Source organism: Aquarana catesbeiana, linkage group LG13, assembly GCF_042186555.1.
Source record: "Aquarana catesbeiana isolate 2022-GZ linkage group LG13, ASM4218655v1, whole genome shotgun sequence".
NCBI classification, from domain to species: Eukaryota; Metazoa; Chordata; class Amphibia; order Anura; family Ranidae; genus Aquarana; species Aquarana catesbeiana.
This window is the reverse complement of record NC_133336.1, coordinates 209,628,997-209,655,151: the sequence shown is the minus strand read 5'-3', so window position 1 is coordinate 209,655,151 and position 26,155 is coordinate 209,628,997. Positions and strand designations below refer to the sequence as shown.

The 26,155-nt window shown below is 43.1% G+C and overlaps 1 protein-coding gene across 1 annotated transcript in view; it reads left to right on the top strand.

Annotated features, from left to right (window-relative positions):
• LOC141116660 (NACHT, LRR and PYD domains-containing protein 12-like) overlaps positions 1 to 26,155 on the top strand; it is a 213,073-nt gene that overhangs the window by 81,955 nt on the left and 104,963 nt on the right. Inside the window, exon 5 of the mRNA XM_073609053.1 lies at positions 17,685 to 19,389. Coding sequence (XP_073465154.1) covers positions 17,685 to 19,389 — 1,705 coding nt within the window. The remainder of the gene's footprint in view (positions 1 to 17,684; positions 19,390 to 26,155) is intronic.

Genomic DNA, 26,155 nt, shown 5'->3' with positions numbered 1-26,155 from the left:
CAAGAAAAGAGGACATTTTGCCAGGGTGTGTAAACTGTCTTCACAAACCGGAAACGCCATGGAGGACAATGATGACAATGCAGGGTCAGACACAGACTGCACCCCAATATATCTTGCAGCAGTACAAAAAACACATCAGTCTGTAGATGAAGCAACTGTAACATTACAGATAGGGGCTAACAAAACTCCACATTCAAAATAGATACAGGAGCACAAGTAAATTGTGTGCCAAGCCACATATACCTGGAACACCTCAGTAATGAATCCCCCTTAGAGACTCAGGACCTAGCGAAACTAATGGGATATGGTGGTGAAAAGCTGAAAGTAATGGGTCGCTGTCATGCAAAATGTTCATACAAGGGATCTGAAAAGGTTTTACAATTGTTTGTGATAGAAACACAAGCCCCAGCCATGCTAGGTCTCAGAACAAGTAAAGAGATTGAACTTGTGAAGATCATAATGACTGTGGATGGTGAGCACAGAGGTCTGACAGAGGCTGACATTAAACGTGAGTACTGTGATCTATTCAAGGGCCTGGGGTGCCTCCCAGGTGTAAGCCGCATACATATAAAAGAGGGTGCACAGCCTGTCATTCATGCCCCAAGGAGAATACCTTTAACTCTTGTGAATAAAGTCAGACAAGAACTCACTAGGATGGAGAAGCTGGGAGTAGTAAAAAAGGTCACAGAACCATCGGAATGGCTCAGTTCTATGGTTGTGGTGGAGAAGAAGAACACAGGTGCAATTCGAATATGCATTGACCCACGTGATTTGAATAAAGTCATAATGAGAGAACACTACAAAATCCCCACCATAGAGGATATAGTGCACAAGCTAGTAGGAGCAACAGTATTTAGTGTACTAGACGCCCATTCTGGTTACTGGCAATTGCGTCTTGATGAAGCCAGCAGTTACTTGACCACTTTTAGCTCCCCTTTGGGTAGATGGTGCTTCACAAGTGTACCTTTCGGCATAGCATCTGCACAGGAAATATTTAAAAAGAAATCACAAAAAATTGATGGCTGGTCTACAGGGTGTTCAAGTAATAGTTGATGATTTGCTGGTCTATGGAAAGGATCAAATGGAACATGAGAAAAACCTTACTGCTTTGCTTAATCGGTGTCGTGAGAAGAATCTTACACTCAATCCAAACAAAATGCAAATTGGGGTAGAAGTTACATATTTTGGACACCTACTAACCAAAGAGGGCTTGAAGCCTGATCCAAAGAAGATTACAGCAGTTCTTAACATGAAGGCCCCAACCTCCAGAAAGGAGCTGGAGACATCACTAGGTATTTTCAACTATCTATCCAAATTCTCTCAGGGCCTTGCTCAACAGATAGCACCGCTACATACACTGCTACAGAAGGATGCTGTTTGGTGTTGGGATGCAAACATGGAAAAGACTTTCGACAAAGTGCAAAAACTGATCACTAAACATCCAGGGCCAATGCTGAAATATTTTGATGTAAACTGTGACACTATACTTCAAGTGGATGCATCCCTGTTTGGGTTAGGTGCTGTACTGACTCAACAAGGACATCCTGTGGCATATGCTTCACGAGCATTGACCACAACACAAGCCAATTATGCCCAAATTGAGAAAGAGATGCTGGCTATTGTGAATGGATGTGAGAAATTTCACCAGTACATATATGGTTGCCCGGTAGTTGTGGACACAGACCACAAGCCATTGCAGTACATCCTACAGAAATCACTAGCTTCTACACCTCCACGTCTGCAGCGGATGGTTATGAAATTACAGCAGTATGATCTCACAGTAAAGTATAAGCCTGGAAAGGAAATTCCCAGGGCAGATACCCTGTCTAGGGTGTTTCTAGAAGGACATGAAACACGGGATGAACCTGAGTTGGAAGAACAGGTACATAAAGTACTAGCGAACATTCCAATATCGGATGTAGGGCTGGAGAAGATAAGACAAGACACCAAACAGGATAAAGTCCTAGAAAAACTAACTTGTGTCATGTGCAATGGCTGGCCAGAAAAACAAAAGAGGCTGTGTCCTGAACTACAGGGATTCTGGCCTATGAAATATGAGCTATACATTCATTTGGATATCATATTTATGGGTGACCATATTCTCATTCCTAAGTCACACCAGGCAGAAGTACTGAAACAAATCCACCAGGGGCATTTGGGCGTCACTCTGTGTAAGCGCAGAGCGTGGGAGTTGGTCTACTGGCCTAATTTGGACTTTGACATTGAGATACTTGTGAAGAAGTGTGAAACCTGCCAGACATTTCAAAAACACAATGCAAAGGAACCTCTTACACTGTGGAATGCTCCTTCATGGGCATGGCAGAGACTGGTACAGATATTTTTCATTTTGAAGACAACCATTACCTGATAGTAGTAGATTACTACAGCAAATACTTTGAGCTAGTGCAGCTGAGAAATTTAAAAGCATCAACAGTCATATGGGGTTTCAAAACAATACTTTCAAGACATGGAGTGTGTGAAGAACTTGTATCTGATAATGGGCCACAATTCTCATGTTCTGAGTTCCAGTGCTTCCTGTGTGAATGGGGAATCGGGCACAAACCCACAAGCCCCTATCACCCACAGGCCAATGGTCTAGCAGAGAAGTATGTTGGCATAGCCAAATCCATTATACTGAAAGTGCAATCATCAGGGCAGGATGTGTACCTAGAACTGTTAAACTATTGTGCAACACCTATTGAAGGTTTATGCTCACCTGCACAGCTGCTAATGGGTAGAACACTGAGGACCACAGTGCCTATTGCACCACAGAAATTGCTGCCTCCGTCTATTCCACAGGATTGAGTAACAGCTCAGAGGATCATAAACATGAAAAGGCAAAAACTGTATTTTGATAAATCTACAAAATCCCTTCGTCCACTCTCTGCTGGGCAAGCTGTGCGACACAGAGTCACTGGGAATACATGGGAACTTGCTCGAATTGTCAAAGAAGCCAATTCACCAAAATCATATATAATTGAGACCAAGTGTGGACAGAAACTGAGACGAAACAGGCGTCATCTTCGTCCAGACACTGCTGCGGATACATCATTAGAAGAACCGGGTGACAATGGAGATAAAGAACAAGCTCATAGTGGCACAGAAGTCCTAAACACGGATATTGAGTCTACTGAGGATACCGAGGACAGTATAAAGGTATCAGCATGTGATAATCCTGGGAGTGACTCTCAACTGGACAACAATCCTACAGATGATGAGCCAGCGATTACTTTCTCTCGCTATGGTCGAGCTATTAAACCAAAGATATGGAGGGACTTTGTCTCATATTAATTGCTTCATACTTGAGAGGCAAGATGTAATGATGTGTATGCTTTATGTTATAATTCAAGCTCAATTGTTATGCTAGTTCCTTATGCATGTTAAGAAACCGTTAATAGTTTTGGTCATGTGATCTGGGGGCGGGGAACTGTGGAGAGTTCTGTAAGATGGATGCTGTTGAATAAATACCAGGCTCATGTTAAAGCTCTTGCTGTCTGCCTATTATTGGTGTTAAATCATCACACCTCCTATGGACAGTCTTCCCTGGACTTAAAACCCCTTCTCTACTATAGGCCTCTGGTCATTGTGCCGAGTGCCAGCAGTATGGTTGTATTGTTTTATGCTGGGACTTGTGGTCTTATAGCTTTCTTATTTTTTTCCTTTTCTTTTGCTGGTATTTTGTCATGTAGAGATCGTCTATCAATAGTCATGTAACCCCAGTTTGACCAGCGACAGCACGCCGACTGCTAGCTCCGCTCTCAGTCAACAGCGACTACGTTGCTTTTCCTTTTGGCCACTAGGGGCATGCCTGCAGCATGTGCCCAGAGCCAATGTGAGTGCCAGGTGGGTGCAATAAACACCAGGCACCCATGATTGCTCGTGACAGAGCGAGAACCAGGATCTGTGTGTGTAAACACACAAATCCCAGTTCTTTCAGGGGAATAGAGACAGATCATGTGTTCATACCAAGTAGACAGTCCCATCCCACTACAGTTAGAACACAGTGAGGGAGCACAGTTAACCCCTTGATCACCCCCTAGTGTTAACCCCTTCCCTGCCAGTGACATCTATACAGTAATCAGTGCATTTTTATAGCACTGATTACTGTATAATTGTCAATGGTCCCAAAAATGTGTCAAAAGTGTCCAATTTGTCCACCGCAATATCACAGTCCTGATAAAAATCGCATATCGCCGCCATTACTAGTAAAAAAAAAAAAATAATAATAATGCCATAAATCTATCCCCTATTTTGTAGATGCTATAACTTTTACGCAAACCAGTCAATATACTCTTATTGCAATTTTTTTACCAAAAAATATGTAGAAGAATACATATTCGCCTATAGTGAGGAAAAAATTTGTTTTTTTGAAAAAAAATGTGGGATATTTATTATAGCAAAAAGTAAAAGATATTGTGTTATTTTCAAAATTGTCGCTCTTTTGTTTAAAGCTCAAAAAATTAAAAAACACAGAGATGATCAAAAGAAAACTCTATTTGTGAGAAAAAAAGTACGTCAATTTTGTTTGGGTACAGCTTTGCATGACCGCGCAATTGTCAGTTAAAGCGACACAGTGCCGTATCGCAAAAAATGGCCTGGTCATTGAGCAGCCAAATCTTCCAGGGCTGAAGTGGTTAAGTAGAATCTGCTAAATGAACAAAAATATATTTTTCAAAGGAGAAGTATGGGGATGCTAAAATAGGTAGTACAGGTTACCCTCATACCTGCATTGCATTTCTTTCTTTCCCTAGTCCTTTAGTTTTTGCAGTACAGTCTTTTGAAGAGTCCAGAATCAGCCCCTAACATTCTCTCTCAGTTCAAAAGTTTCCAGGGGGTAGATACTGCTCCTTAATCCAGCCCCTCCTTCAGTCCCTCATTCTCTTGGATGTGTGGGTGTGTTTGGTGAAGAGGTGAACACCCAAGCTGCTATCTAGAGCGAGCACGTTCTTCACATGCCTCTGTTTCCATGGCAGCGTGTCCCCAGCTAAAACCTGGAAGCAGAGACAGTGTGACACAAGCAGTGAAGTTTTCTCACCTCCCAGCAGCCTCCAATGCCTCCTTCAGTGGGCTCTGATGTTCCTGTGTCCTACGAATTCCCTCCCCCCTTCCCCTCACTCTGGGGAGATCAAAGTCTGTGTCAGTGTCTCCTCTATATGATGGGGGAAGAGTGTCACTGAACACTTCTCATGTCCAGTACATAGGAGGTGTGCAGGGGAGAGGGAGACTGACCACTCCCCCACATCGAAAGTGAAATATTCCTGTTTAGAGATATGACATGACAAATCACATGCCAAATCAGCGGGGATGGCACCGTCCAAATTGGTGCGATGCCGCATTGATCAGCAAAAATAGTTTCTGTACTACTTTTGGCGACTTCAGGGTGCGATTTCCATTGGCATTTGTGCAGCAACCCGCACAGATGTCTCTGAAATCGCCCTCAAAGTCGGGACTGACATGCAGGAATGAAATTGTGCGAGTTCAGCTGAACTTGTATGATTTCATTCCCGCTGTCAGTGTGAACCAGGGCTTATTTTATATAAAAAATCATCCCTCTGTCACTGATCCCATCCCCCACCGCCATCCCTCTGCCACTGATGTCATCCCTATCCCACAGTCACCTCCAGTGGGGGTCTTTATTATGTATACATTTTTCCTCATATTGTACTCTTTGTTCTATCTTTATTATTCTAGTCTTTTCAAGTCTAGTTTTCACACACTTTGTGATTCAATGATTTTATTTGGTGTGTTTAATTGCTATATATGTTGGTCAGCCAATCAAGACCATTTGGGTCTATCCATAAGGTGAGAGGTTAGCACTATTGGGGGAGGATTGCAGAATGCTATCAATACCATCTTACATCTGTAAATTGGACTCCCACATCCGTCCCTTTCCCCCTCATCTCTATTTGTCTACATAGGATCACCTTTGTCTACACTCTGAATATGTGACTGACCACCTCTCTGAATCACCAGATTCATTTTGGTTGTTTTTTTATTTTAAATTGATTATTCCCACAAAATTATTTATTTCAAGTTTTTCTTTTTTTTTATTTATTTTTTTTTTTTTTTAGATGCACTTTATTGGACTTTATTGCACTAATGTTTAGTTGTTAATTACTTGGATGTGATGCACTTTACAGGATATTGAACACACACATATGTGTCTCTATGAGGAGTATTTGAGAGATCCCTTGATTCATATTATTTTTTTTTACATATTTAGCACTTTAGTGATGTGTTTTATTAATTAGGGCTACTTCATCATATTTAAACATACCTTGGGGTGTTGGCAAGACTACAGAAGTTTAGCTGCTTTTTTGCCTCATTAATCACTTTATATCACACACTTTATAATTAGCACCTTATCTGTTATCAATACATTTGATTTTTGGTAGCACATTAGTACTTTCTCTATATTATCCCCCATCCCCACCACCACTGATGTCATCCCTATCCCCCATAACCACCACCACCACTGATGTCATCCCTATCCCCCATAACCACCACCACCACGGATGTCATCCCTATCCCCCATCACCACCACTGATGTCATCCCTATCCCCCATCACCACCACTGATGTCATCAATATCCCCCAATCCCCTGTACTCCTATACAGTCCTGTCGTCCCCATTCCCTGATTTCCTGTACAGTCCTATCACCCCCATCCCCTGTACTCCTATACAGTCCCGTCATCCCCATCCCCTGTGGTCCTATACAGTCCCATCATCCCCAATGCTCCTATACAGTATCATCATCCCCATCCCCTGTACTCTTATACAGTCCCATCATCCACATTCCCTGTACTCCTATACAGTGCCGTTCATCCCCATCCCCAGTACTCCTAAACAGTCCCATCATCCCCACCCCCTGTACTCCTTTACAGAGTAGATACTAGCAGCTCATAAGGATTAGGATTAAGCAGAAAAAAGGAAACCCATACACTTCTTTTAAACAACCAAGAAAAATCAGGTCCAAGGCCCAAGACAAACAATCAGACTCTAACCTTTTTACCATCACCACAATATATATTATAGACATGGCAGTAGCGTCATTAGGGTTGGTGTCACCCAGTGCAAAAAAATTGGTCACCCCCTCAGCCAACTATAGCCCCCTTCAGTACAGACCCCCTCCATTAAGTATAGACCCCCCACTAAGTACAGACCCCCTTTCCTCAGTATAACCCCCCATTAAGTACATACCACCCAGGTACAGACTCCCTTTCCTCAGTATAACCCCCTCCATTAAGTACAGACCCCCTCCATCAGTATAGACATCCCCCTCAGTGCAGACCCCCATCAGCATAGACCCCCCCTAAGTGCAGACCCCCCATCAGCATAGACCCCCTCTGTGCAGACCCCTCCATTAGCATAGACCCTCCTCAGTGCAAACCCCCTCCATAAGCATAGATCCCCCTCAGTGCAGACCCCCCTCCATAAGCATAGATCCCCCTCAGTGCAGACCCCCCTCCATAAGCATAGACCACACCTCCATAAGCATAGACAAACCCTCCATAAGCATATATCCCCCTCAGTGCAGACCCCCTGTCCATCAGCGTAGACCCCCTCATTGCAGACCCCCTCTCCACTTGTGCTAGTAGTCCCCCCTCCCCCCTCCCATAGAACCCCCAGCATATATATATATATCTATATCTATAGATATATATCTATATCTATAGATATATATCTATATAGATATAGATATATATATCAGTGTCCAGCTCCCAACCCCCCCCCTCGGTTATCATACCAGCACAGGGAACTAGACATATACACTCCTCCCAGTCCCACACTAGCTCTCAGGTGTAACTGGGTGGCATGCCGACACCATGGCAACCCCCCACCTCACCTCGGGCTGGCGGTGGTTACCCCCTCAATGCAAGCTGACACCCTCCCGCCTGTTACAGCACCAGCTCGGGGCCAGGGCAGGGCAGGGCGGGCAGCTAGGTAAACTGTATTACACATGTCCCGGGCGTTAGCTGGAATGGAGAGAACAGTTTGCAGCCACACCACCCAGGCAGAGATAGTGACACATGTGACAGGCTCAGCAGCAGGGAAGTAGGAGGAGGAAGAAGGACACAGAGCAGCGCAGCTGCGGAACTGGAGATGTTCCGGCCGGGACAGCTGAAAAAAAAAAAACAAGGGTATACTCACCCTCGGGAGAGTTGGGATGGTGTCACCTCTCTAGCAGGTGTCACCCGGGTGTGGACTGCACCCCCGCACCCCCTAGCAACACCACTGAGCCATGGCAGTGGGGGGTTTACACAAACTTCAGTGGCTACAGCCCCAGGGGTGTGTGTAAATCTGACAAACCAGATGTTATTGGTCAGATGGAAGTGATCTGATGACTGTGTGGCTGCCCAATCATTTCCACACGCCAATAAGTGCCAATCACCCCCAGACATACCCCTGCCATGCTTTTACTCTTGAGCCTTGTACACACAGTATGATTGTTGGCCAACCGAGCGTCTTATTTTTGTCAAAAGGGTGTGTGCCAGGATCTTGTCTTACATACTAACGTTACACAATTGTCGTGCCACAAACACAAACGTAGTGATGTACTACAAGGAATTTCAGCTTTTGAGGGCCACCCTTTGGGTCCCTTCTGCTAATTTCATCTGCCGAAAATTTACTAGCCTGTCATCCAACATTTGTTGGCTGAAAATTGGAAAACAATTGTCTAGAGGAGCATACTAACGGTAAGAATTTAGGACAACAGTCTGTCAACAGACAATCCCCTTCCAACAATGGAACCGTGTGTACGAGGCTTAAGGAACTGTAACAGAGAGAGACCTTGGATGAGGTATTCAGGATGAGCACTTTTATAGTGAATTATGGTGTTTCTGTCATTAGGATTTGTGTAAAGTCAGCTGCTCAGTTTTTGATCATTTACTCTAATGCCATGTACACACGGTCAGACATTCTGATGGAATATGTGCGATGGGAGCTTGTTGTCGGAAATTTCGTCCGTGTGTGGGCTCAATCGGACTTTTTCCATCGGAATTTCTGACACACAAAGTTTGAGAACATGCTATAACATTTTCCCACAACAAAATCTGATCCTTTAAATTCCGATCGTATGTAGACAAATCTGACGGACAAAGTGCCAGGCATGCTCAGAATAAATTAAGAGACGAAAGCTATTGGCCACTGCCCTGTTTATAGTCCCGACGTACGCATTTTACATCACCGCGTTCAGAACGATCGAATTTTCCAACAACTTTGTGTGACCGTGTGTATGCAAGACAAGTTTGAGCCAACATCCTTCGGAAAAAATCCATGGATTTTGTTGTTGGAATGTCCGATCAATGTCCGACCGTGTGTACAGGGGCATAAGAAAGGTAATACTGTGTGTGAAATGTCAGGGCTGAATACGGCATCATTGAAAATACCATTCAAAAAGGTTACACATTCAGAGAGCAATGACAAACACATCATCTACATATATAGTGTACCCACATATAGACAATGATGTAAATAGAGCAGAAGAACAGATTAAATGTTCTTATAAAAACCCCACAAATAAATGAATAAACGCTGATACAGCAGCACCACCCATAGCTGTGCCTTTAACCATTTCCAGTCCTGGCCAATTATATTTCTCTCCTACATGAAAAAAAATCATAATTTTTTGCTAAAAAATTACTTAGAACCTCCAAACATTATATATTTTTAAGCAGAGGCCCTAAAGAATAAAATGGTGGGTGTTGCATATTTCTATGTCACATAATATTTGCGCAGCAGTATTTCAATTGCGTTTTTTTTGGATAAAATACATTTTAATGAATTTTAATGTGCAAAAACAAAATATAATACCCAATTGCTTGGTAAAGTATAAAAGATGATATTACACTGCATAAATAGATACCAAACATGTTGCACTTTAAAATTGTGTACACCCCTGGAACAATGCCAAACTACGGTACCTAAAAATCTCCATAGGTGACACTTTAAACGCCTGTACAGGTTACCAGTTTAGAGTTACATAGGAGGTCTGGTGTTAGAATTATAGATCTCACTCTGACGTTGGTGGCAATACTTCACATGTGTGGTGAAATTGATGTTTACATATATGTGTGCGGGAATGTGTGCACATGTGTGCCTTTACATGTGAGCACAGGGGGACGGGGTTCTTTAAAAACAATTTTTTTATATTTGATTATATATTTTATTTCTTTTTTTTTAACACTGTACTTACATTATTTTTTTTATCAACTTTATTGCTTTCACAAGGGATGAACAACATACCTTGTGATAGCGTGGGCCATGGCAGGTTTTCTTTATGGAGAGATCTATTAGACCCCATATCCAGGGCCTTTTCTCTCGGAGAATAGGTGCAGGAACTCCCTCGTATGAGTCACCCCTTGTCTCTGCCCCCTACCCACCTCTGACCACCGTGCCTTGATTCCACCCCCTACCCACCTACCAGTACTGCCCCTTTTAGAGAATACAGAACCAAGTATCATTTTGTGGTGCTAAATCATTTATATGGAACATGTTAATGATAAAAAGAAAAGCAGTAAAATAGATCCCCTGCAGCCAGCAACAATAGAATCCCAGCAATAGATCTCCACACAACAATAGACTCCCCCAGCAACAATGGACTCAACCCCAACAACAATAGATTCCCTGCAGCAACAGTGAACCATGCACAATAAAATATCACACCCAGTAACAAAATATCCAACCAAGCAACATTAGACCCCCCAGCAGCAACAACAGATCTCCCAGCAGCCAGTAAAAATAGACCTCTCCCTCAACAGTAGATCCGTTCCAGCAACATAAGACCCCCCAGCAACAATAGATTCCCCATAAACAACAATAGACCTTCACACAAAATCAGATCCCCACCAGTGACAATAGATCGCCCAGCAGCCAACATCAATAGACCCTCCAGCACACCCCACACCCCATGCTATTACATACATTCAGTGCTGGAGGTGCCGGAACTGCTTTCCCCGTGTTCCCGCTGAAAAAAAGCCCTGCCCAAATCTCTTCTCTGGCCTCCAATGTAGGTAATCAGACACAGATTGGTCTGACCGGCTGCTTCACTGGCTGGTAACCAACCAGGAAAAACTGAAACTGGAAGTGACAAAATCCTCATTGCTTCTGGATTCTGATGTCCCCCTCCTCTCTCTGTGTGCTCGGAGCTGTATGCCGCTGGTCACATCCTTACCGGATTCCCTGATCAGAGCCCGGTGAAGGTGGTGGCAGGAGGGTGACCCCCTTCCCCACCTATAAGAGTAATCCAGCAGCTGTATGGCCATTCCAAATACTTTTACTAAAAAGACAAACGCCAGTTAAAAAAATTGATGCTGGGATGTAACACGGTATACCCACTTCAATGTAGGCCATTTATAAAAGGCCTAAGGACATGAAGTGGTTACTTTGTTTTAACAACCTGTGTTCAAAATGAAAGTATTTATTATTGATAGTCCCAGGCCTCCAGAATATATACACTGGGTAATGGATGATCTGTTTTATTTCTGCAGAAAGTGTTCCACCACCTTGATCCTGACTCAGTTGGTATTGAGGTCTGGTTCAAAGTCAACTACTTGTGATCATTTGTATAAAAAGTCTTTGGTCCACCAGCCCATCATATCCCATTAGCCCTGGATTGGTATGAAATGCCCCTTGCCCAGTCCTCCCCTCCGGCAGTCTACAGGGGCAATTTCTCTTTACCCATCTGACAGTGTGGAAAGGTAGAAATCCTCTTCTTTGCAGGAAACATTCATTATCTGATTCAGTTAAGCACAAGGTCACTTTAACCCTTTCACTGCCAGGCCCTGTGCTCCATTTTGTACACTCAGGTGGCCAGACCATTTTTGCACTTTTTCCTTTGCTTTTTTATTTTTCACTTAGCACATGATCAGTAGAATAAAAAGAAGGTGCTACTGATTTTTTATACCCCGCGGTATTTGTGCAAATGTTTATCAAAGCAATATATTTGAAAAAAATACACTAAAACCTTTATTATCAGATAAAAACACAGCAAAGTTTACAAAATTCCTGCTAAATCCTTACTAAATATAAAAGCTTAACCTGTATGGAGTTAATAAATAACAAATATTTTGTAAATTTTAAATTGCGCCTGTTTGCAAAATGGTAAAAATTGAACGTACCCAAAAGAGAAAGAAATCTGGAGGTTTTCATTTTTCACTTACAGCTTTCAGAATTTCTAAAAACACATGACCTGTAGAATAAAAAAAATGCTACAGATTTTTGGGGCCCCACAATAATTGCGCAAATGTTCATCATATCGCTATTATCACTAAAAATACACTAAAATCATCAATATTGCACATAAACACATGGGGGCCATGTTTACCCGCACAGAGATCCACAGGTGTTCCATGCATCTCTGTACAGGCAGTCCCATTTATATCAGTTGGGATGCAATGACCGCACAGGCATAGCTGTTGTTCCCAATATGACATCCGTGTGAGTACACAACCCCGAATGCAGGCAGTGTGAGCTCAGGGACATGCATGCGGACCTACATGGATGTAAAATTGGGAGCAATGGCTCTTATGGTGCAGTTGCTACATCCCAAATGACATCAATGGGACTGCCTGCACAGAGAGGCATGGAACACCTGTTTATCCCTGTAAAGGTACCCTGTGTATACCCTGTGTGAACAAGGCCTTAGGCCCCTTTCACACAAGCACACTGATTGGGTCTGCCTGTCCGTTTTTCAGGCGGCCCAAATCAGACCACCCATTGTTCTCTATGGAGAGACTGATGTAATTGGACATGTGTCTGTTTATACCCACCTGTATCCGATCCAGTCCACTAAAAACTGACAGATGAGGATTCCATTCCCCATCCATCTAGCAGATCAGATCGGATGGCATCCAATGGAAATGGACAGGCGGTCTGTTTCCATCTGACCTCCCCATAGAGAACAGCAGGCTGTGTCCATGTCTGCTCTGCATTAGCAGAGCGGACCTGTCATCCGCCTGCGCAGCAGAGATCAGCAGAAAGATCCCCCGCTGAGCAGGAAGATCTGCTTGACAGAGTCTGCTCCATATGAAAGGGGTCAGTGCAGGAGGACCTGGGGGTCTTAATGTGTTTGGTTTTTTTTAACATTTTTACTTTTTTAAAATGACAAAAAAAGAATATATATATAATTTTTTTTTTTTTGAGGGGGTTCTTTGGTGAGATAGCAGAGGTCTAAACAGACCCCCATATCTATTTTTGAGACAGAGAAAGGGACTGAAGATAGTCCTTTTCTCTGTATCACTTTACTTGAATGGAATCTGTATAGAGATTCCATTCATTCATAAACTGACAGTCTGATACATAGTAATGCCCCGTACACACGATTGGACATTCCGACAACAAAATCCATGGATTTATTTCTCAATTTATTTTGTATTGAGGGAATGATTGGCTGTTGTAGCCATCACTTCCTGTTTGTCATAGCTTTTGTGATTTTGGAAATAAAAGCAAGGCGGACTGCAAAGAGAGGCAGAGATGCGGAGATGAGAACGTAAGAATGTGGTGATCTGTGGTCTGTTTACTGGGGAATGGGGAACCAGAGGGGAGACATACGATCAAATTGTACGTTATATCATTAAGACGGAGATGGGTGCTTATTAGCACAGGAGATATGGCTGTGTGCAGAGCTTACTGACAAATTTCCCCAACACAATCAACTACCTGGAATACCTAGGTTGGGTCCTCAACCCAGAGAGACCTACTTTAAAAAACATTAAGAAGACTTATGCCCTGTACACACGATCGGACATTGATCGGACATTCCGACAACAAAATCCATCTGATTTTTTCTGACGGGTGTTGGCTCAAACTTGTCTTGCATACACACGGTCACACAAATGTCGGAAATTCCGAACGTCAACAACGCGGTGATGTACAACACATATGACGAGCCAAGAAAAATGAAGTTCAATAGCCAGTGCTGCTCTTCTGCTTGATTCTGAGCATGCGTGGCACTTTGTGTGTCGGAATTGTGCACACACGATCGGAATTTACGACAATGGATTTTGTGGGAAAATTTGAGATCCAGATCTCAAATTTTGTGTGACGGAAAGTCCGATGGAAAATGTCTGATGGAGCCGACACACGGTCAGAATTTCTGACAACAAGCTCCCATCGAACATTTCCCGTCAGAAAATCTGACCGTGTGTACAGGGCATATTTCTTGCAGTGGGCATATCGGAGCAATTACAGTGATCGCTGCCTGCGCCCAGGGTGCCACACTTAGAGGATGGTAAACACATGTTTACCAAGCCCCCCTAAGCCCAAACATCACCCCTATCGCTCCCCCTCCCCCCGCCGTGATCCCCAACCTGTGAGCTTTCCGGAGCAGAAGCAGCGGGAGGGGAGGGAGAGAAGCAGTCAGAGTAGGGATGAATCAGGTGTGTGGGGGCGGTATTGGGGGGCTATCTGAGTGATGGGGGACACATCTGGACCCCACAAGCCCCCAGCGGCACCTGAAGCCAGCGGGAGCGGCAGAGGAGGGATGCCGGATTATGATGGTGGCTGCCGGGGATCAAATTTGGGGGGTCAGATCGGGTGTGGGGGGTCAGTGCTGGGGAGGGGAGAAGGGGGTTGAAGGGGAGAGGAGAGTGGGGGGAGTAGTTTTAGGTGGAAGGGAGGTGCGGGAGGTAGAGAGGCTGGGGACAGGGAAGCGGCAGCATGGAGGGGGGTCACATTAGGGGTTAATAACTCTGATCAGCGGGTTGTAATCCACTGATCAAAGTTATAGAATTGTTCAGTAGAGTCTTCTGAACAATTCTGATAAAAGATTATGTCATTGAAGTGACTATAAGATTATAGGAGAGGGAGAAAAGAGGTTCGTACGCCGTACTGACATAGCCATCTGCAGGCCCTTTTGTAGGTCCGTATGGCAGATGGACTTGGCAGTGAAAGGGTTAAAGTGTACATAATACTGAACTTAAAGTGGTGTTCCGGCCGAAATTTTACTTTTTAGATATAAATCCTCCTATAATCCTCATGCTTAATGTATTCTAGTGAAGGTTTGCTGTAAACTAAGGTCCCCATCAAAACTGCCCCCATAAAATTGCCAAAGATTATAAATCTACAAATACAAAAAGCTCCTGCAAAAGGTAATTACTTTTTAAAAGATGCTAGTTGTAAATGATATCCCTTGTTTCTGTTCAGATATAGATGTAGATAGATAGATAAAATCTCTTGTTATTTGTGTGTGTGTGTGTGTGTATATATATATATATATATATATATATATATATATAATCTGCACAAAAACAAGCGATATCATTTACAATTAGCATCTTTTAAAAAAGTAATTACCTTTTGCAGGAGCTGCCCCAAAATGCCCCCATCAAAATTGCGCCATCAAAACTGCACAATCATACTGCCCCCATCAAACTTGCCCCATCATACTGCCCCGTCAAAATTGCTCCCATCAAAATCGCCCGGTCAAAACTGCCCCATCATACTGCCACCATCAAAACTGCCCCCATCAAAACGGCCCCATCATACTGCCACCATCAAAATTGCCCCATCATACTGCCACCATCAAAACTGCCCCATCAAAATTGTCCCATCAAATTGCCCATCATACTGCCACCATCAAAATTGCCCCCATCAAATTGCCCCATCATGCTGCCTCATCAAATTGCCCTATCAAACTGCCCCATCAAACTGCCCCATCAAAATTGACCCCATCAAAATTGCCCCATCAAAATTGCCCCATCAAAACTGCCCCATCAAAACTGTCCCATCATACTGCCACCATCAAAATTGCCCCATTATACTGCCCGCCATCAAAACTGCCCTATCAAAATTGTCCCATCAAAACTGCCTCCATAAGATTGCCCCATCATACTGCCACCATCAAAATTGTACCATTAAATTGCCCCCATCATACTGCCCCATAAAAACTGCCCCATTAAATTGCCCCATCATACTGCCCTATTAAAATTGGCCCCATCAAAATTGCTGCATTAAAACTTCCCCATCATACTGCCACCATCAATTTGCCCCATCAAAACTGCCCTATCAAAATTGTCCCATCAAAACTGCCCCATCATCAAAACTGCCCCCATAAAATTGCTCCATCATACTACCACTATCAAAATTGCCCCATAAAAACTTCCCCATCATACTGCCCCATCATACTGCCCCATCAAAACTGCCCCATCATACTGCCCCATCAAAATTGGCCCCATCAAAACTGGCCCCATCAAAATTGCTCCATCAAAACTGCCCCATGATACTGCCACCATCAAAATAGCCCCATCAAAATTGTCCCATCAAAACTGTCCCATAATCAAAACTGCCCCCATAAAATTGCCCCATCATACTGCCACCATCAAAATTGCCCCCATCATACTGCCCCATCAAAACTGCCCCATCATATTGCCCCATCATACTGCCCCATCATACTGCCCCCATCAAAACTGCCCCATTAAAACTGCCCCATCATACTGCCACAATCAAAATTGCCCCATCATACTGCCCCATTATACTGCCACCATCAAAATTGCCCCATCATACTGCCCCATCAAAATTGCCACCATCAAAATTGCCCCATAATACTGCCCCCATCAAAACTTCCCCATATAAAACTGCCCCCATCAAATGTCCCCCATCAAATTGCCCCAGCATACTGCCACCATCAAAAATGTCCCATTAAAATTGCCCCATCAAAATTGCCCCATCAAAACTGCCCCATCAAAACTGCCCCATCAAAATTGTCCCCATCAAAACTGCCCCATCAAATTGCCCCATCTTACTGCCCCATCATCAAAACTGCCCCCATAAAATTACCCCATTATACTGCCACCATCAAAATTGCCCCATCATACTGCCCCCATCAAAACTGCCCCATCAAATTGCCTCATCATACTGCCCCATTAAAACTGCCTCCATTATACTGCCCCATCAAATTGCCCCCATCAAAATTGTCCCATCAAATTGCCCCCATCAAAACTGCCTAATCAAATTGCCCCCCATCAAAACTGCCCCATCAAATTGCCCCATCAAAATTGCCATCATCAAATTGCCCCATCAAATTGCCCCCATCAAAACTGCCCCATTGTACTGCTACCATCAAATTGCCCCATCAAAACTGCCCTATCAAATTGCCCCATCAAAACTGCCCCCATCAAAACTGCCATCTATCTTTGATCACCAGTGGTGAGAAGAACTAGAAGATATCTCTATATTGAAGCTCTTATTTGGTGTTGGGAACTGTCACATTGGACTTTCTATATTGCTTTGTATTGTTTTTTGTTACTGATTTTGGAAATCTATTATTATGTTTTTCCACTGAAGACATCATTTTATATCTGTAATCATATAAAGATATTTATTTATCACTGTGAGCGCCATTTCCTTTCTTTCATGGTTTTCAGGTAATAGAGTATAGAAAACCTGAAGTGTCTAGGGCTGTGTGTTCTCTGTCATAAGAGGTATTTAGGGGACAAGTATATCCGGTATTTTTCTGTACTTGTCATGTCTTTATAAGGATAAAAAGTGTTTATATATTGCTGAGAAAATAAATCTCTGTTCTCCAGTAATATGGATGACCACACAAAGTGATCTGTATTGTAATCATTTCACATGATAATGTAGTAATGATAAAACCATACTAATATTATGATCAATACAGAAGAAAATGATACCAACATTCTTGACTTCTCCTGATCCATAAAATATTTCCATTATATTTCCAGATATTCAGGAAAAGCACAAACAATATCTAATGGAGAAGACTGAGACTCTGGTGGAGCATAGACCCCCAGGAACTACCCTGGAACCACAAAGATTCCTCATCAATGAGCGTTATGTGAATCTGATTGTAGTCTCCACCGATCAGTTCAGGGAACGTTCCCAGAATGAGATAATACAGACTGGGGTAAAACATGAGAAATGCTTGAAGGAAACACAAACTAGACTGGAGCACATTTCCCCCAACAAGCTGTTCCGATGGAACCCCCAGTCACAATGTGTACCACATGTAGTAATGGTGAGCGGAGTGCCAGGAATAGGGAAGACCACACTGATGGAGAAGTTTGTCTATGACTGGGTGACCGGAAAACACTACCAGAGATTTGCCTTTCTCTTCTTCTTCAGATTCCGGGACCTTAATAGACTGGGAGAGGTCAGCTTGGAGGAGATGATTCTTCGTCAATATCCATATCTGGAGAGTCAGATTGGAGATATATTACAAGATCCAGAGAGACTTCTGTTTATATTTGATGGATTAGATGAAAGTATTCACCAAATAGATTTCAGATCAAGTAAACTGTCCAATCCAAAACAGAGATCACATTTTGGTGAGATTGTGGTCAGTTTGGTGAGGCAAAGTCTTCTTAAGGGTTGCTCTGTACTGATAACCAGCCGTCCAACCAGACTAACATCAGTGGATACCAGAGTTTTCCAGAGAATAGCTGAGATCATGGGATTTCTCCATGGAGACAGACTGATCTTCTTCAATAATTTCTTTGGAAATGAGGAATTATCAGAGAAGGCTTTTCATTATGTGGAGGAGAATGACATGCTGTACACTTTCTGTTATATCCCATCATACTGCTGGATCATCTGTACAGTGTTATCAATGTGCTTCAGATCCCAACCAATCACTGATCAGCTGATGACATCATTACCCAAAACCGTGACACAACTCTTTGTGACTTATGTCTCCAACATTCTGACCAATCACAGCCAGAATAAAGATGGTGGTCCCACTGCCCGGGAACTGCTGACATCTATTGGGTGGATGGCAGAACATGGAGTCATGAATCACATGATTGTATTTGATGATCGTCATCTGGAGTCATTCAGTGTGAGAAATGATAATCATGTCTTTTCATCTTTCATGATGGAATCTGGTCAGCCTCCCGATGTGGATTACACCTTCTTACATCTCACTCTTCAGGAGTTTTTTGCTGCTTTAGTCCACTTTATGAACAATAATCCTAAAAGATTACAGGAAACACTTGATGAGGCTGAATATTACGAAGACGGCCGTGCTGAAATATTCCTCCGTTTCCTCTGCGGTCTCTCAGACTCTTCTACTAGATCCATGTTAAAGTCTCATGTGGGAGAATTGTCTACTCAGGCTGCCAGACATGTCATCACCTGGATCCAGAAGAAAATACCAGAACAAGGACCCGACAAATCTACAGAAGACAAGAGAAAGCTTCTTAATGTATTCTACTATGTCTATGAGAGCAGGAATAAGGCTCTGGTGGCACAATGTATTGGATCAAACAAAGTTGACTTTTCTTATGTCCCCCTCAGCCCTCTGGACTGCTCTGTGCTGTCTTTTATCCTTCAATCCTGCAGAGAGACAGAAGTAAATCTACATTCATGTAATATTCCAAGTGAAGGATTGAGGAAACTTATACCGGCTTTACACAATATCAAGAGTTTGAGGTAAATATTTATTCTGAATAATCACATTGCTGTAATAATTTGGTATTTTCAGATGTTTTTTCCAGAGAAATGACTAATTATCGGTGTGATTTGTTTTCTGTTATATGCAGACTGTACACATCTATTTATCTGAATACATCAGATAAGACTTAAAGTGAATGTAAACACTCACATATACCCAGTGAAGGGAACAGCCTCAGATGATACACAGAGATGAAACAAATCCTCCTACATACGTTGTACATGTATATCTGCTGTCTCCAGCTTTATACACTGTTTAGAAAGTGAACATTGTTTTCTTCCTGTTCCAGCACTGGGTGTGGAGTCTGGGCATACACTGTGTGTGAGATGATTGGAGGAAAGGCAGACACCCCCCTCCACATAGGCAGAGGAAAGAAGAAGCATGCAGAGCTGTTCTGTGAATAGAGAAACTCTCTGCTAATCTATTTATAGCACTCGCCCCGACACAAATTTCTAGGTGCTTTTATCTCCTGTGTCAAAGAGCTTGTCAGAAGTTATCATGCTGCTAACAGAGGAACAAAGCAGCAGAAAGACACTGGACATGGGGCTTTGAAAAGAGATAAATAAACACTACAGATATATGTGCCCAGGTCAGTATTCAGGAATGGGGTTTACATCCACTTCAAAGTAGAACTAAAGGCAAAACCTTTTATTTTTTTTATTTTTGGATACAGAAAAGGAAGGTTAAAGGGTGGGAATACCACCAACAACCCTCTCCATCTAATGCTGACAGCTATGTACTGTAATTTGGGCCTACAACGCCCTCTGGAGGTAACATGTGGTAGGTCGTTGTAACCAAAAGAGAAATACATTTCTTATTAAATTTGGAATCTTACCCAGAAAGAAGAGATGAATGAAGTTGGTTTTTACCTTTTGATTGATAGAAAACCGATCAGGGTGGGTTCAGTGCATGTTATAAAGTGGGTGTGAATGAATATATGGGAATAAAGCAGTGTGCTTTAGGTTACTTTCACACTGCTCTGTATCAAAAACATACAAAAAATGCATATGAGTTTTTGCTGCATTTTTGCAGTGGTTTTCCTGTATTGTTACATTTAACATAACACATGATATGTTTTTGCCACGTTTGTGTTGTGTTTTCCCCATATCACTTCCCACTATCCAATTACAATTTCCAGTGTGACTATGTAGTGCTACTTGCTTGCACGTTTGATGTGACTTTGATGCAACTTCAATGCTACTTTAGAAATTCTCGAACCTGGGTTCACAAATTGCATGACAAGGGAAATCACATTATGTTCAATGATGTCCCTCTGATCATCTCAGCACAGTGCAATTTTGGAAAAGGTTCCTGGTGGACTTCAGTGTGAATTCAGCCCCATAGCCTTTTATGTTATCTCACAAAAGTCACATCAGCATAGATAAGAAGCATTCCTATACACTTTGATGGATCAGTGTTTTTCTAACCCTCCCCTCTCCTCCCTGGTCATCCTTCATTCATTGATTTTGATACAGCTGCAATTTTGGAGCCTTCCCTGGATCCTTCATTCGACCCTTTTAAAAAACCCTCCGCTCTGGTTGATCTATGAACATTGCAGGGATTGTAACAAACTTTGTTACAGTTTCATAGCTTTTGTTATTCTGAAGAAATTGCTGTTTGTCCATGTGCAGAGTGAATGTGAATGGGAGTGATTTTATAATTATCAATCAGCTGCTGCACTTCCAGGGCTCTAATAAGGAAAGTGGCAGGGTCTGCATATCTTTAGATGTGATTTCCCTTTGGCAATGTCTCACCAAAAATGACATTTTTGTTGCCCCACCGCTTTACCCACCTGCTCACCTATCCCACCACTGTAGCCCCCTGTACATCTGCCCCACGTACCACCCTGCTCTTATGTCCCATCACTGTAACCCTATGCTCATCTGTCCCACCAATGCACCTCCGTTCACATCTGCCCCACTGATCTACCCCCTGCTCTTCTGTCCCACCGCTAAACCCCTTCTCATCCTTCCCACCACTGTTACCCCGTTGCTCATCTACCTCATCAAAGTACCCCTTTTTTCATCTGCCCCACCACTTTACCTCCCTGCACATCTGCTCCACCGACGTATCCCCATGCTCTTTTGTCTCACTACTGAATCACCTTCTCATCTGTCCTAACACTGAATGCATCTGCTCATCTGCCCCACCACTGTAACCCGCTTTCTCATCTGCCCCACCACTGTAACCCGCTTTCTCATCTGCCCCACCAATGTACCTCCTGCACATCTGTCTCACCTCTGTACTCCCTGCTCTACTGCCCCAGCTGTGTTTCCCCTGCTCATCTGTCCCACCAATACACCTCCTTTCACATCTGCCCCACTGCTCTACCCTTCTGCTTTTCTGTCCCACCACTGAACCCCCTGCTCATCTGTCCCATCACTGTAGCCCCCTGCTTTCCTGTCCCATTGCTGAAGCCACTTATCATCTCTTCCACCACTGTACCTCCTGAACATCTGCCCCACCGATGTACCCTCCTGCTCTTCTGTCCCACCTCTGAACCCCTTCTGCTCATTTTCCCCACCACTGTACCCTCCCTCTCATCTGCTCCACCGCTGTACCCTCTTCTCATCTATGACATGCGTGATATGCAGAGTGGTGAAAGGAAGCAGACATGAGACACATCTACCTGTCCTGACACACTCACCCTGCTGATCCAACTCTTGCATCCAGCCCACATGCTTGTATGGGATGTATGTGATTTTACATATAAGCATATGGATAGGATGCGCAATGATGAGCTCAGGTCAGGGGTATTTTCTGAAAGCAGTGGGCCTGTGTTCAGGATCATAAGATGGGCCCCCGCAGCTGAGAAAAAGTGCAGCACAGCAAAAGTTGGGTTTGATTTTCATTGCGCTGAATACTGGCTGTAGCTTAAAGGGACACAGAGTGCAGAGGGGTTCAGCAGTAAGTGACACAGAGTGCAGAGGGGTTCAGTAGTAAGTGACACAGTGCCGGGGTTCAGCAGTGATGCAAAGGTTTAGGAATAATTTCAACAAAGTTCCCAGAAGCTCAACAGTAATTTCACAAACTGTCACCTGATTGGGGTTTTCTTAATCACAGTGAAATCTCTTCTTTCTGAGATTAGTAGTGGCAACTAGGGATGAGCCGAACACCCCCCTGTTTGATTCGCACCAGAACATGCGAACAGGCAAAAAATTTGTTCGAACACGCGAACACCGTTAAAGTCTATGGGACACGAACATGAATAATCAAAAGTGCTAATTTTAGAGTTATTGTCATAAAAAGTGTTTGGGGACCCGGGTCCTGCCCCAGGGGACAAGGATCAATGCAAAAAAAGTTTGAAAACGTCCGTTTTTTCAGGAGCAGTGATTTTAATAATGCTTAAAGTGAAACAATAAAAGGGGTGCCTATAGTATGCCTGTAAAGGGGCGCATGTTTCCCGTGTTTAGAACAGTCTGACAGCAAAATGACATTTCAAAGGAAAAAAAGTAATTTAAAACTACTCGCCGCTATTAATGCATTGCCGGTCCAACAATACACATAGACGTTAAAGGGCCTGGTAGGGCCTGGTATGGAATTTAGGGGGACCCCCAAAGTCATTTTTTTTTAAAATTTTGGTTCGGGGTTCCCCTGTGGGGAATTCCCATGCCGTTTTTATCAATGAACTTTTATGTGTATTGTCGGACCGGCAATGCATTAATAGCCGCGAGTAGTTTTAAATGACTTTTTTTCCTTTGAAATGTCATTTTGCTGTCAGACTGTTCTAAACATGGGAAACATGCGCCCCTTTACAGGCATACTATAGACAACCCCCAGCTACGAAATTTAAAGGGATATTACACTTTTATTGTTTCACTTTAAGCATTATTAAAATCACTGCTCCTGAAAAAACGTCCATTTTTAAAACTTTTTTTGCATTGATACATGTCCCCTGGGGCAGGACCCAGGTCCCCAAACACTTTTTATGACAATACCATGCATATAAGCCTTTAAAATTAGCACTTTTGATTTCTCCCATAGACTTTTAAAGGGTGTTCTGCGGCATTCGAATTGTTCGTTGTTCGGCGAACTGGTGAACAGCTGATGTTCGAGTCGAACATGAGTTTGACTCTAACTCGAAGCTCATCCCTAGTGGCAACCAAGTGAGTCATCTTCCTCCAGATGGTGGATGGGGCTAGCAGGACTGTGATTGGCTTTATCAGTGGCCAATGACAGTCCTCCTCCTCCTGGAAACAGGGACCCCCTAGCAGAACTGCACCCAATCTCCTCCCCATCACAAAAGCTGACAATCGCAGCTACAGCAAAGTTAGAGAACCCAACAATGTTTCCCATCTTTTACAATGTGTGGGGGTACAGTGCCTCCCCCTCAGTGCAGGTGGGGAATTCTGACATTGGAATATATTAGTGTCTCACTGACACTTCCCTGTGCTGCTCTGCTGATGGGGAGGAAGTCGAGTGCTGGCAAAAGGGGCTTGGAGTGCCGCTTGTGGCACCAGTGCCGGGGGTTGCCTACCCCTCCTCTATACCATCTGTATAAAGAACACCTCCAGGTTGCCATATTGCATTTTTGAGAAAATGACAGCACTGCAGATTGAAAAGGAAATAGCAGCAAATCACAAGTAACAAACACATATATTACTATTTTCCCCTATACAACCTCCCTCCCCCTCCACCTCCCTCCCCCTCCTGTGCCAGACTCCCCTTCCTCCTCCCTCTCCTCCTCGTCTCCATCTACCTCCCACTCATTTCTTACTCCACACATATTTCTACATATTTGTTGGTTTTCTTAAAGTCTGTCCACTTTTCCCAAATTCCAGCTAATTTTTCTGTCCTGTCTTCTTCCCTACTACATACGTACTCCATATTATATACTGTATGTACTTGATTCTTTTAAAATATTCCCTTATTGATGGTCTTTCTGGGTCTAGCCATTTTTTTTGGGATAACTCCCTTTGCCGCATTTAGCAAATGTGTCAATACTGTACTCCTTTATTGTTTTATCTGTACTATGAAATAGACAGCACCACGGGTCGTCTGGTATTCCAATTTCTGTAACTTCTTCAATACATTTCTCCACCTCTTGCCAATACTCTCACATTTTAGGATATTCCCACCATATATGAATTATAGTGCCCTTCATATTACAACCTCTCCAACACAATGGTGATTTCTCTGGTTGATATTTTTGTGCTTTCTCGTGTGTTATATACCATCTTGACATCTATTTATAGTTAAAGTGGATGTAAACCCCCAAAAAAATTTTTTTGATGTCATAATGTAGAGTATAAGATTTCCTATCATTTGACCCCAGTCTTGCCACAAAGAGTTAATCCAGCTGTGAGCAAACCTATTTTATTGTTCAGTGAGATAAATCTTGACAAACAGAGAAAAACTTTGTCAAATTCTCCCCCTTGCTGTGAGTGACAGGTGATTTACATATCTTGTGCACTAGCCTAAGATATGCATTATTTTTTAATTCCCACCCCCACTCCTTTCTTCAGCAGCTCTGCAAGGATTGGCTGTTCCACACCTCAGCATGATTTGGCATGCTGAAGTCATGTGGTTACTTTCCTGTCTTTTCACTGGATGTTAGAGATCATAGCAGAAGTTCAGTGTAAGAAATACACAGGAGAAAATGCATATTGACAAGGGGAGTGTATAGGTGTGCGGGTAGTCTACTGACATCACGACTCCACCCACTCCAGACAACAGACCCGCCCACAGAACCTGCAATTTTTGGGTTCTCATAACAGACAGAGGGGAGACATTTGACAGGTAAAAATACATGCAGGAGGCATGTATATCCTTATAGATAACCCCTATGGCAGTAGTTTAGAAAGGATGACATTGGGTTTACAGCCACTTTAATTTCAATTGTATTTATGTCTACTGCAGAGTTATGTACTGCTTTTAGTATTTTACTTCTTTGTCGTTCTAATCGTGTTCCCCATTCCTTTTCCCATTTTCTAATGAATGGAGGGATTCTCAGTTTTTCACAGTCTTCTGTGAATTACAAAGATGTTCCATTAAATTTGGATCCTCTTCCTTTCTAATTGGCTGTGGTAGAGTTGATACAAAATGTTTTAGCTGTAAATACCTCCATTCATTCAGTGTCATTCAATCACCCCTGTGTTTTAATTCCTGATATGGGCAGATCTTTTCTTCTTTTATTATTATCTTTCAACTGTGTATTCTTAAAAGGGTTGTAAAGGTTCATGTTTTTTCACCTTAATGCATCCTATTTTCCCACTTTCCTCACGTCTTTTGACCTTTGTATGTACACTGGTAGCAACTTGTGTAAGTACTTGAAGTCTTCCTGCTGTGTACTCAGTGACCCCGTGTGAATGCTTGGAGGGACTGCCCCCAGTTTTCCTGGAAACTGCATACCACTTTAGAATTTAGCTTTGGAGATGGACGTAGTATCACTATTTCTGGTAAAAAGACACAAAAGGGATCTTTGCAGGAAAGTGCTGCAATCTTCAACATCCTTCTGTCTGAAGCAACCGCTGTCAGAGGAACTAGTTTTACCACCAGAAACCACAATGGAAATGAAGTTATTGGAGCAAAGGATGCCTGTACTAGTGCTTTCATAACCAAGCCCAAGTCCCATGAAGGAAACAAAGATTTCCTTGGTGGTCCTATATGGATTATGGCCTGCATGAAGTATTTGTTCAATGGCTCTTCCACCCATCTGCAGCCTAAAAAAGAGGAGAAAGGCAGAGACCTGTACTTTAATGGAGTTGAATGCCAGACCAACCTCAAGCGTCGAAATGTAAAAAT